The sequence below is a fragment of the Osmerus mordax genome, chromosome 19 (genome assembly GCF_038355195.1).
Source record: "Osmerus mordax isolate fOsmMor3 chromosome 19, fOsmMor3.pri, whole genome shotgun sequence".
Classification (NCBI taxonomy): domain Eukaryota; kingdom Metazoa; phylum Chordata; class Actinopteri; order Osmeriformes; family Osmeridae; genus Osmerus; species Osmerus mordax.
The window spans coordinates 8768199-8782025 of record NC_090068.1 but is presented as its reverse complement, the minus strand read 5'-3'; the positions used below and the strand labels follow the sequence as shown (position 1 = coordinate 8782025).

At 50.3% G+C, this 13827-nt stretch overlaps 1 protein-coding gene across 1 annotated transcript; it reads left to right on the top strand.

The window, feature by feature from the left end:
* The first annotated feature begins 918 nt into the window (after positions 1 to 918).
* Positions 919 to 11202, top strand: gjd1a (gap junction protein delta 1a). Its single transcript, XM_067257149.1, has 2 exons — positions 919 to 995; positions 10347 to 11202. The coding sequence occupies exons 1-2, from the start codon at positions 919 to 921 to the stop codon at positions 11200 to 11202; spliced, it is 933 nt and encodes a 310-aa protein (XP_067113250.1).
* Positions 11203 to 13827: the final 2625 nt, after the last annotated feature.

Genomic DNA, 13827 nt, shown 5'->3' with positions numbered 1-13827 from the left:
GTTTAAGGGTTTGTGTGTGTGTGTGCGCGCGCACGCACGCCGCTCGCTTGTGTGTGTGTGTGTGTGTGTGTGTGGAGGTGTGCGGAGGAGGGGTCAGCTGGGTGCAGTGTGTTGGGTTAGAGAGGGAAGGGCACAGTGAAGGTAGGTACTCGACACCGTGCAAGGACGAGCTCTTAGCCCCGATGGACGAGAGTGCATCTGAGGTAGGAGGACTGCCTTGAGGGCAGGGAGGAGGACCGTGAGAGAGGGGGAAAGGAGAGAGGCAGCGGGGAGGAGGGAGGGATAAAAGGAGCAGGGAGAAGGAGGGGAGAGGGAGAGACAAGGAAGGAGAGGGAGAGCGAGACCATGGCTGTCCGACACAGTGAGCTGTAGCATATGCTCTAGCGTAAGAGCAGAGTGGTGCGGCAAGGGGGGAGAAGGACGAGCATTGCTGCACAGAGGAAGGGGAGAAAGGGAGAGAGGGGGGGAGAGGAGGAGAGAGGGGGAGAGGAGGAGGAGAGGGGGGGAGAGGAGGAGGAGAGAGGGGGGAGAGAGGAGGATAGGTAGAAGGCACAGCTCAGGACAACACCTCTCTCGGTGTCCGGAGGTGTGAGGAAAACACCGGGACTGGGCGAGGGAGGACTCGCTCGCCGCCGCCTCGCCCCCACGGTCAACGCCGACCCGGAGCGCGAGCCGTCGGCTCGACCGGCAGAGGTCAGGAGGAGGCCGGTGCGGGACAGGGGCGGATGCGCCCGTTCTGGCCGGGGACCCCACAGGAGCGCCGAGCCCGGGACAGGGGAGAGGAGGAGGAGGAAGGAGGAAGGAGGAGGAGGAGGAGGAGGAGGGAGGAGGAGGAGGAGGGAGGAGGAGGAGGAGGAGGGAGGAGGAGGGCCACGGCCCCGGAGACCCGGTTCTTCTCGAGGCTGAACCTGTCTTTCGATGACCATGGGGGAGTGGACCATTCTGGAGCGGCTGCTCGAGGCTGCTGTCCAGCAACACTCTACCATGATTGGGAGGTAAGAGTGTCCTCCGGAAACGTCACCGCCGTGTGTGCCAGTCTGCCTATTTATGTTGTGTGCCTTTCGATTTTCAAATGTGTGCATCTGCCTGTGTGTGTAAGTGTGTGGGTGTGTGTGTGTGTGTTGGCGGGATCCCAGTGGACGCCCCTTCCTTCAGGCTCATCCCAGTGTCCGCCTGTCCTCTCTCCCCCTCCCCTCTCCTCCGCTCCGTTCCCCATGTCCTTCCCCATCTCCCCAATTCGTCCCTCCCACTCCCAGTATTAGTTAGGGGATAAGCTAATTGCACATAATCAATAGAGCACATTACTGGGCATTACAGTTAATTCAGCAGGGCTCTTGAGTTGATTCCACCTATTGGCCTAGGTATTGATGGAGGGGAATAGAGGACCTCTGCATTTTTGCAGGACACCAGAAGGGGAGAAAAGAGGGGGAGAAAAGGAGACAGATGGCAGGGGCCACTGAGGTGCTGAGAGGTGGTGGGGGAACCGGGAGGCTTCTCATCTAGTAGGAATTGAAAAGTAGGCTAAGTCAGACTTTCTGGAGAAAAAAACGAAACAGTTCTCATTCATTCATTATGAGGCTCTGTCTAAATAGATCATTTTGTGTGTGTGTGTGTGTTGTGTGCGTGTCTGTGTTTGAATGTAGGGCTAGCGGAGTGTTAGTTGCACTGAGCTTATGCATGAGCAGATGAGCTCAGGGTGTGATTAGCTGTGCAGACGTGTATCGGGGACAGGCTATAATAACTGTTTTTCCTTTGGTGTGTGAAGAATAAGCTCCATCATCTGTGTGATTACTCCGAGAGGCCTTGGAGTGATTTTCCACCTATTAAGCACAATCTAAGTTCTTCCCAACAGTAAACTCTACTAGCTCCTCCATGGCGACACTGAGCCGACGGCACAGAGCGGTTTTAATTTCCACGTGTACACGTCTAGTCAGGAGGGGTGTCGATCTCCGGTGCGAGCACTGTGGTGCAGCTCAGGGGGGTGCAGGAGCAGCCCTGTGTGGAGCACAGAGTGTGTGTCCCCCCCCCCTGAGCCCAGGAGCCTGGGCACCGAGCCTGAGTTAACACGCAGGCCACCTCACTGCTGAGCCCATTAACCCCAACCCCAGGTAGCCCATGCAAGGGCAAGGCCTGACCTTCTCTGCCTTCCAAATGTTGTTTCCGTGTGTGTGTTTGTGTGTTCACGGAGAGAGAGTGCGCCGCTGTGTATGTGTGTGTGTCAGAGAAAGAGAGGGAGTGGGAGTGTGTACGTGTGTGTGTGTGTTGGTTTGCTTGTATTTATGTGTGTCTGGCTGCATAATTAAAAGTGAAGAAGATGACCTGGTTGACTGCAGACCATGTACTGCAGCTATTAATACATGTGACAGATTGCAAGAGATATGAAGCTGTAGTTGAAGGTTGAAGGTGTATATTGGAATACACACACGTCATAGTGGGATCAAGTAGTATCAAAGCCTTATAGTACATCAAGTATTCTTAAAGAGGAAAAGATATGATTGGTATAGACCATGCAGAAGTCAGACTGTCCTGTGCACGGTGTCAGTTACACCCTGGTCTCTTCTAAACGTTGAAGAACTGAATAAAACATCTTCCTGTTCTTCACGTCTCCGGGGTGGAAATCAAACCCGTGGCAGCTGAAATCATTCACAGCGTGACGGTTGCAAAACGAGGGATAAATGAATCAGTGAAGGAATCAATGAATGAAAAAACGCCCACAATTATTCAGGGGGAGAGAGACAAGTCTCTCAATTTGTCGGCTGCTCCTGTCAGACAGCATTATTAATGCCGACATCGAGTTGTGTTCGTGTCTTTCCTCCTTAATCTGAGGCGTTGATGCATTCTACAGGGCTGTCAAGAGAGACTTCCCCCCCAGATATCCAACAAGTTTCCTGATTAATTGCTCCTCCGACTAGATTTGGGCCGTTCCGTAGCACTCTGCCTCCGCCGTGAGGGGATTCTAGGACTGTCTGGAGGCCCAAGTGCTGCTGTGAGTGACAGCCGTCCACCAGAGATCCTGTGGTGATCCTGCTGGAGAGAGAGGGGTCTGTGGGCGGCGGACTGCCCCTCAGAGGACCGCTGCGTCGGCTGCTCTGGTGGATGTCGGCGATGAGGTGTGCTGTCACTGATCTCTCTGTGTTGTGGCTGCAGGCAGACTCGGTCGTCCCTGCAGGACTCTGTGTTGGGCCACAGAGCCGTGAGCTGTAACCTAATAGCTGTGTGTTGTTCCTGTCGTGCTCGTCTAGATGCAGCAGGGCCAAGACTCCGCGTGGCACTGCTGCTCGGAGGGTCAGACTAGAAGGATCATCTCCTTGAATAATCTCATAAACGTGGCACACACACACGTGCAGTGGTGGAAACACACGCGCGCGCATGCCAGGGCATCCTCCAGAGAAATACGTCTCTGCTTTTGTCCCGTCCTGCTGTCATTCCTTCGCAGGGCAGCCAGGAGAAGTGGGCGGCCACATCAGCAGTGCCCCGGGGGGCCAATTTCAAGGGCTCATCCATGTGCTGGCCAAGGGCTCATCCATGTGCTGGCCAAGGACATGGGCAGGAGAACAATTTGTTCTGCTTGATTTGATATTGGGGTTCTGTGTGGGGAAACCCATGTAAGCAAAGGGAGAAAATGCAAACTCCACACATTAGGGCCTGGGAGGTAGCCCACCTGAGCACTGGATTGTGCCAAACAGGACCTCGTGAGGGAACTGAACCCAGAACCTTCTTGCTGTGAGGCAACAGTGCAAGGCACTCGGCCACACTAACTATGTGGGAACTTGGTGTATACAGTACGTGTTTATACAATTGTACTGCAGTATTTATGTCAGTTTGTATAACGTGTGTGTCTGTGTGTGTGTGTGTGCATGTCAGAATGTGGGTTCGCCCTACTTCACTGTACTGAGAGCCAGTAAAGTGATATACTGTATGCTATATGCAAACCCATGTGACTCTGGGTCTGTTTGGCAGGGTTATTTGTGAAGCTTGGCTCTGCTAGTCTCGCCGCATGGCAGGGTCATTCAGATGAACACTTGTGCTGTTTGTACGGCTATTTTGAAAGCCAGCATTTAGCACAACTTAGATTAGAAGTAAAGTATATTCTTTCTGGTCATTATGGAAAAGCCGACTTCACCCCCCCCCCCCCCCCCCCCTTCTTCTCCTATTGAATCAATCACGTTTGGCCATTGGCGGTAGCTTCAATCCAGTTTGGCTTTGTCCTCACTGTCCTCTGTAGTCTAGATTCAACACACACACACACGTACACACACACACACACATTATACGACCCGTAATCTCCCTTTCTACATTCTGAGCGGGAACAGCCCGGGGGATCCTGCATGAAAGCGAGTCGAACACCTTGCAGGTACGGTGAAAAGGCAAGGAAGTGTGTTGATGCATCATTTTCTTCACTGCAATGCTGTAGTGGGGTCAGTGCCAGAGACGACTGGAGCGGGAAAGAGGGAGAGAGAGGAGAACACAGGACCATGGGGGGATCAGGGAGAGATGAAACAATAAAGAGGAGAGGACGGAGGGATAGAGCGAGTGGGCACAGGGCTGCGGGGGCTGGAAAAGGGGGCCGGTTTGGAGAGCGGAGAGAGGAGGGAGAGAGGGAGCGAAGGAGGGCAAAGTTTCCATCTGCGGAGGATCTGGGCTGGCAGCGCGGGTCTTCATCGTGATCAACATCATGGAGGATCTGCGTCGTTCCTCGTCACACTGGCGTGGCTGACGGATACCTTAGTTACAGCCCCCCACACACACAGAGACACACACGCACACAAGTACACGCACACTCGCATGCACACACACGCACACACAGACTCACACACACTCTCTCTCTCACACAAAATATATTCAGTATACACTGCGTCTCCCTGTACATGGGAGTCTGTGAGTCTTCCCTTCAGTCGCTCACCTGCAGTGGGTCCAGAATGCACCTGCGAGGTTCCTGACTGGCACCTGGAAGACAGACTGCATGCCCCTCTCTCCACCTGGCTTCCAGTTAGATATCGAACTGATTTTAAAGTTGTATTATTTGGTTTTGAAGCAGTACATGGATTGGAATCCCTTTGCATTTCCAACCTTCCCAGCCTCCACCACACATCAAGGTCTCTCAGATCCTCAAAGCAGATGCTTTTGTACACGTTACGAGCTCGATTTAAAGTCTACAGCCTTCCTCTACGCATCCGTCCTTCGCTTCGCCTCGATACATTTAAATTCTGCATTAAGACCCATCTATTTCCCTTGGCATTTCACTTGTTGTTTTTAGTTGTGCTATTTAAATATATATCATTGATTGGTTTACATATAGTATATACTGCTCGTGCAGATGCACATACTACATCTATATTGCATACGTTCTGTTTTATTCTGCATTGAGATGGCTCAATATTTTTGTAGTACATAGCTGGAGAGTTGTTCTAGACCTATAATACTACATGACTCCTATTCTACATTCATATTAATGTACACACAGTCCAAGCTACACACAGTACACACAGACCATGCTCAGAGGAATAAAGTGTTGACATGAGTGGAGGACATCCAATATTAACCAGCTAAGAACTACAAACAATAACTAAGGGAAGAGAAGAAGGAGCGGGCGAGAGACAGAAAGAGAGAGGGAAGAAGAGAGGGAAGGGAAATGAAATATAAGGGAGGGGAGACTGAAAGAGAAATGTCTGCAGTATGATAGATGTTATAATGTAATTCAGCTCTCTGCTTGGTAAGGTCTTCATTCATTATGCGCTGCCATCAGCAATTACTGGATCTTATTATAGAGACATGCACCATAAGATATGGAATAATATTATCAGTTAAGGTGCCCAGTAAGCAGACATGCCTACGATTACCGCCGCCATTGTTTCAGTCTGCCTGTGTGTGTTCTCATCTGAATGTGAGTTTCTGTGTGTGCCGATTGTGTTCACGTTGTGAGCTTCCAATTTCAGTGTGTAGCTGAGATCATGCTCTTCGGAGTCTATAACCATCACCGGTGTGAATGTGTGTGTATGTGTGTTTTCCCAGTGCATCTGGTGTCGGCGCTCGGGGGGCCGTGGAGATGCCCCTGGAGGCTGACAGCAGCAGATGCTGTGTGGATGACTGTGTGTGTGTGAGAGCCTCTGGGAGAACCGGGGTCCACACGTCCAGCCGACACACCAGCAGGAGAGACACTTCTCTGGACTCGACTCCAGACAGACACCCTAGCAGATCACTCCATGATCCACAGAATCCTGTACATGAAATAGCAGACGCAATAGCAGATCTTCACTACATTCCAAACACGGCTGAATATTTACATGAACAAACTAGGATAATAAAAATAACACCCAACTGTTTTCATCTCCCTAGTGGGGTACATCACAACCATTTCGTTGAATAGACTGTCTTTCTTTCATCGGCCCGGAAGTGCAAAGCCCAGCCTTAAGATACAGCTCTGGTCTATGACATCATCCCTCCGAACAAAGATGGAGACTCAATTATCCGCAAGGACAGTAATCAGACATGCAGTTTAGCTGGAGGAGCAGCTTAAGATTCCTGACTGCTGCTGGATGGCTGGTGGGCAGCCTGGCCCCCCCAGTGGCGGAGCTCTTCTCTGTCAGAAAGCAGGACAGGGTGTCTCTCGGAGGATTCGGCGCTGTAGTTTCTCATGAAAGTTATATGATGAACCCGAGTTACCCTCATTTCAAATGACACACTGGCCCGTGTCTGAAACCCCTCGGATTGTGGAATTAACGGCGTGGCGATTGGATCGAACCCTCTCCCCCAAGATTGGCTGCTTTAGGGCGGTGAGTGGATTATGAAAGGCGAAACAGACTGATGTTGGACATGGTCGTTTTCAAGCTGCTTTTAATGTGAGGGATGTTGGGGGGGGGGGAAGCTTTGATGTGGTGCTGCAGAGCTGTGGTGAACTGCTGTAGACCCCCTCCCCACCCCTTTTGAGCAGCCGTACCGCGCACAATCGATGGCCTTGTGTACTGTACACCACTGAACCCTACTCAAATAGAAGAGGACGTCTTAATGATAGTCGAAAGTACTTTTTGATCATCTGCAGTGGACATTGAGTATTCTGCTGATGAGGGCCTGGGGGGTTCTCCTATGTTCATCGGTACTAATGCATGGGTGCCTCTCTCTGCAGGGCTTAAAACACTGATGTTTGCAGACGACCTTCTTCCCCTGCTTTCTGCTGATGCAGCAATCTACTCCATGCTGATTATCTTGTTACACAGCAGAATAACACACACACACACACACGCGCACACACACACAAACAAACACACACTCTGCAACACTCCAAACTTGTATGCAGTATCTAAAAGCTTCATTTCACAGCAGCTCCTAGATATCTCCCGTCACTGCAGCAAAGCGACCGGCTATGCTGTACCACACGCGCTCAGTCCAACATTGCAGTCAAGTCAACCCTGCAAGTCCTGCAGAAACAGTTTGCCATAAAACACAAACAACACAGAGAACAGAAAATCAACACACGGGTTCTTACACGGAGAACAGTTTGGTCTGCGATGGTCTACTCCTCCTAAGGCCTGTGCAACCAGTGCACTAAGGTAACATTGATTCCTCTGTAACTCTCTCCAGCAGGTGTTTGTACAGTCATTACTATCCATCATGCTGACAGGAGACTGCACCAGGAGGCCTGCAGATACATATCTGCATAACTGGAGATGTGTGGCACCTGACAGCTCTGAGACACAGCCTCCTCCACGAGCCCAGATACATACAGGCGGATGGTTGCTCCTGTTGCATGTTCAATACATTGACAGCAGCTGTTGCAGTGGTATAGATTCTCCCAGAACGCCAAAAGAGCGGATAATGAGGCGTTATCTTATTGGTTGGGCTTTCTTGTGTTTTGAACTGCAGACAAATTATTTCTTATCAACCATTGTCTGTCAAACGGCCTCCTCTTCCGACAGGCTCACCCACACTTGCCATCAAACAATGGAGGAGAAACACAGACTCGACATGAGAGAACCTCTCTATGGGTTGTGATGTGTGTGTGTGTGTGCGTCCCTGCACACGCGTATATGTGTGTGAGCAAAAATATACCATATCGTAAGCTCGTCACGCGTGAGTGTGTCGCCATGCCATATATTTAACCTTAATGCCAAAAACGTTTAAGGGAAGGCGCACAGATCTCCTTTGTTGGGTTTCCAAGCACCCTGGGATGCAGTGTAGTGTTCTTACCCTCAGCTGCCGAGCTCTCTCACTAGCGCACTCCTTTTATCTGTCTATTTCTCGTTCTGTTTCTCCTCTTTTTCTCTCTCCCTCACGCACACACACACACACACACAGTCTGTGAACACACACATGAGGCCCAGGTGGTGTGAGAACAGTCCTGCAGCGGCTGGCGGCTCTATTTGGAGTCTCAACCCCAGTAACACATGTTCTGCTCTGTTTGCCACTACAAAACCCTGAGAAGATTCGGATCCTCCACCTACAGCATCACCCTCCTTCAGAACACAGCCGTCTCTTTCTCCTCCCTCCTTCAGAACACAGCCGTCTCTTTCTCCTCCCTCGATTCGTGCACAATTTCCTTTCTCCCTTTTTACTCCTCGCGAGCGTTCCCCCATCCCTCCACTTCCCCATCCCTCCATCCCCTCTTCTCGCCTCCTCCTTCCCTGAACCACCCCACTGACTGGTTCAGAAGGTGGTTGCTGTGGTAACTGGCCAGGAGAATGGTTGTGGGGGAGGTGGGGATAATTTAAAGACACGTCAGGGTCTACTCTGACATTGCGCTATGGAAAAAAAAGCAAGCGAGAGAGGGAGGGAGTGAGGGAGTGAGAAAGTGTGTGCAAGAGAGAGAGAGAGAGGGCTAGAGAGATAGATAGATAGAGAGAGAGAGAGAGAGAGAGAGAGAGAGAGAAAGAGAGAGAGAGAGAGAGAGAGAGAGAGAGAGAGAGAGAGAGAGAGAGAGAGAGAGAGAGAGAGAAATATCATATCTAGAAATACCCATGGCTAAACTGCCCTGGTCCTCTGGGAGGCTCTCTACAGGCTAGTGGTCCAAATGAAGTGCACACACTCAATCAATGTCTCTTTGAACACTTTTTCCATCAGTCAAACCAATAACAATGGATAAATAATCAATGAAGAATAGAGGGGGTGGGCCAACACTAAAAGGGAGTCTCTGGGCGCTGCTTATGTAGTTGGGTTTACATACCAATGCCAACCATGCAGATTGCAGATTAGTATTCAGGATTGCATGTGGATTACATAGTCTATTCTATTTGATGCTATTTTTTGGACCGGTTTCATCTTTCCCAACATATCCCCATTCTGCTTTTCACACCACACCACAGCAGCCCAGAACATTCTGTTCCTTTCGTAATCCCTCACAGATGATTACTGCTTCTTCAGTCCAGTGTAAATACATGTAATAGGAGGTCTAATCCCGTGGCTGGCTGGAGGAGGTGTCTGACGGTCCTCCTCTGCCCACTGACAGAGCTGAGAGAGGGCTCGTCTTTGTGCTCCGTCTCCTGCAGCAGAGTGAAGCTTGCTGCTGGCGTCACGGCAGACGGGGGTGGGGGGGGGTGGGGGTGGGGGGGGGGTGGTGGGCTACGCTCACAGCAACATGATGGATATTCATGCAGAGACCCTCGTGTTCATTGCACAGCAATGACTGCGTCTCTCTGCCTCTCTCTCTCACTCTCAACCACCTTTTCTCTCTCTTTTTCTCTCCCTCTGTCAGACTAGATTTGTCTTTTTCTTTCCATCTCTCTCTCTCTCGCGCTCTCTCTCCCTTTTTCTTTGTCTAAAACACGGCCGCTCAACCCAAAAACCCTAAAACAGGCGTCAGCCAACTGTGTGTGAATGGCTTTGATATGCAGGTTCCTGTTCCCATTGAGCCTGTCAGGGTAGAGGAGAGTGAAATCACCTCTTCCAACCGCTGATGAGCGTTCCTGCTTCACCCTAACCCTCTCATGCGTGGTGAGCTCACGTGAGCGTGCTATTTAGAGCGCAACAACCCACCCCTCCTGTACACTGCTACAGCAGCAGCAGCAGCTGAGGAATAAACACACACACACACACAGGTATCCACACATCTGAAAAGATTTGTCCTTGGCGTGAAACCCCCTTTGTCTCATTGATTGGGTGGGGATTTGTTAAGCCTGCCTGTTATTGACAGAAATGCTTAAACAAACACACACAAACAAATGCCAAAGCCAACACGGAAAAATTATATCTGACTTTGTGCACGCTAAGATGTTGCTTGATTTATTTCGGAAAGTGTAAACTAAAATATAAAGGTATATTTGTCTGACTTCTGTTCTCTAATCTGTGTTTTCTGTCTTGTTTTCCTCTTCCTTTCCCTCGATCTGCTTCCTCTCTCGCCCTCTCTCTCTCTGCAGGATCCTGCTGACAGTAGTAGTGATCTTCCGTATTTTGATAGTGGGTATAGTGGGGGAGAAAGTGTATGAGGACGAGCAGATTATGTTCATCTGCAACACCATGCAGCCCGGCTGCAACCAGGCCTGCTACGACAAGGCCTTCCCCATCTCGCACATCCGCTACTGGGTCTTCCAGATCATCCTGGTGTGCACGCCCAGCCTGTGTTTCATCACCTACTCCGTGCACCAGTCCGCCAAGCAACGCGACCGCAGTTACTCCTTCCTGCACCCCTACATGGACCACCACGGCCAGGGCCAACACGGACGCGGTGACCACCACGCCCGCAAGCTCCGCAACATCAACGGCATCCTGGTGCAGAACCCCGACAGCGGGAAGGAGGAGCAGGACTGCCTGGACATCAAGGACATCCCCAACGTGCCGCGCGGGCTCACGCACGCCAAGAGCGCCAAGGTCCGGCGGCAGGAGGGCATCTCGCGCTTCTACGTCATCCAGGTGGTGTTTCGCAACGCGCTGGAGATCGGCTTCCTGGCGGGGCAGTACTTCCTGTACGGCTTCAACGTGCCGGGGATGTACGAGTGCGACCGCTACCCCTGCGTGAAGGAGGTGGAGTGCTACGTGTCGCGGCCCACGGAGAAGACCGTGTTCCTGGTGTTCATGTTCGCCGTCAGCGGCATCTGCGTGCTGCTCAACCTGGCCGAGCTCAACCACCTGGGCTGGAGGAAGATCAAGACGGCCATCCGCGGCGTGCAGGCCCGCAGGAAGTCCATCTGCGAGGTGCGCAAGAAGGACGTGTCGCACCTGTCTCAGGCCCCCAACCTGGGCAGGACCCAGTCCAGCGAGTCAGCCTATGTCTGACAAAGGCTCCTCTGCGTGGGAACTGACGTTGGGGGGGGGGGAGGAGGTCTCGACCTGGGACTCCCACCTCCACCCCAAGAGACTGGGTCGACCCTGCAAAATTCTTCAGGAGCCCAGAGAGACAATGGGTCATGTTGGTGCATTGCTGGACAGAGAAGCTCCTCTGACTGAAAAGTACCTTCCTTGAGGAGAAAGGGTTGATGTGTTGTGTTTATAGACTTCTTACGCCGATGGGGGAGTTGTGTTCTGAATCCTAGGTGACACTAGGTGCCTTCCAAGGCAACACAATGGAAAAGGGAAGATATAAGTTACTAAGAATATTGAACACTGTAAGGATAGCTCGAATTAAGAATGACCTAAAGTATCTCATCCTTTGCCTTGGCTAGAGGTCAAAAGTAATCCCTTCATTTTTTCCCATGTATGCGTGGGCATGTATGAGTGCATTAGCGTGTGCATGCATGCGCATGTGTGTTTGGGGAGATAAGGTAGCGCTCGCGCGTGTCCCCTGTTCTCCAAAGTCAGGTCATGGGTAGAGCTACACCTCATTTGAGTTGCCGAGGGACTTTCTTTGCCGTTTGTTTGTTCCTCCCCTGCAGGCAGTTCTTCCTTAGAGGGAGCAAAGAAGAAGTGCACCTTGTTTCAACCCCCTCTTAGAAAACCCCTGAAAAAAATCAAAGAAAGACAAAAAAGATGAAGATTATACCTCAGCACAAACTGCAAACCCTAATCCTATCCTTCCAGCACTAGCCCCTCCCCTCCCTCCGTCAGCCCCCTGACTGACCTGCCTCTCAGCACTCTGCATTCTTTAATAGGACTGAGTATAAAGCACTAAAGGAATGGATGGAATTCCAATAAGCTCTTTTTTTTCCAGTACACGGGAAACAGAATTACCTGCTCACAACATGTTCATGTATTACCGCCAGTTGTTTTCTTTATAATCAAATTTGGTGCCATATTTCCAAGTTACTGTACATAGTTGAAATGTAATAATTACATTAAGTCAGCTGTTTCCCCGTGAGACGTGGGTGATGAGTGGGGTAGTGTGGGGTGGGGTGGGTGATGGGGATATAAGTAGTAAGGTAGGGTGGGGTGGGTACGGGGGATATTGGTGGAGCTGGACATTATGATAGATTACCAGCTTTAAGAATATATCACATTAATGTGCTCTTTGTTAAGCTTTTGTTCTCTAATGGAAATTGTATGTTCCAAAAATGTGTTTTTTCCCCCATATGGACTTTGAAAAAGGCATGTTACTGAAGCATCAATAGAATGGATAGATTGTGTCATGACATGTAATTTAAAAAAGAGACTGTTTCATTTATTTGCATCCCGCTCCTGTGACATGTATTATTCAGCATGCGTTAAGATGATATATGAGATATGAACATAGCACCCTGTTGTGGGGATATGGGGAGCCACCATTGGAAAAGCTCCACAACTGCAGCAATAATAATATCTAGCCTATGTGAAAAAACTATGAATAAATAAAGGATTATGAAAAGGTTGCGTGGTTTTTGCCAGCTGGTTATGTGTGAGTCAAGATGGTTAGCCTGGCACAGGGTTAAATGACTAAGAAGCCACCAAATATACACAAAGCAGATTCATCAAGACTGTAGTTAACACTTCCTTTAAAACCTTCTCATAACAACATCACAAAGAGAGCATCCTGCAGGAGTCCATGGAGACATCCACACAAACAGGCTCCAGCTTTGATCAGACCCAAACATTGACCCAAGCGCTAATCACAAATCACAGCCAAAGTGCTTTGAGTCTTTCATCTCCTGCCCTTTGATGGAAGCTTCCAGTCTGCGACCCTGCTGCTGGAGGAAGCAGCTCTGAGCCTGCAGCCTGTTGACACGAGGCAGGGAGGACCCGACCATGGAGCTGCCCACCCCAAGGTCGTCCGCCACTCCACAGAGTACGCAGGTCAGAGGTCACAGACAGATAGCTGCTTGTTTATTTATAGCTGTCTAGCGCGCCAGAATAAACTAACCTGATTGGTTCATGCACTGACAGGGACTGACAAGTCTGTGTGTCTTAAACGCAGAGTCTGTCCCTGTAGTCCCCTGCAGATGATCTCATGTAACACACTGTGAGAATCGCACAATCCTGCTGCTTTTAGCTGCACAGAGATTCTAAACCTGGTCTGGCATTCATTATTCAAGCAACCGCAATGATACAGCTCTGGGAGGTTAGCTCGCATTATTGTGTATACTCAGGGTTTTCTGCCGATCCTGAATAATTCATATTTCACCCGTTCGGTCTGGATGTGAAAGTTAGCAGCTGACCTGAATCCCTTTATAAAACATGATTAAAACATTGAGCTTTAACTGTAGTTGGTGTACTGTAGTGTAGTGGAGACTACATATCCCTGACTTGGTGTGTCCTCGTGGCTTGCCTTACAACTCCCGGCATTTGTATTCAGCAGGAGCAATGGAGTTCAATCGATATAATGAAATAACATATCTATGAATATTCAGTGGTAATATGAATCTTTTCCAGAGCCTTTGACATGACAAGGCGGTTGGGAATACGTACAGTGGTCATCCTAGATCTAATGGCCTTAGTGATCAGTTCCTGACAGAAGGGGGGGAAGGGGGGGGGGGTGCTGGTGGGGCAGGAGGG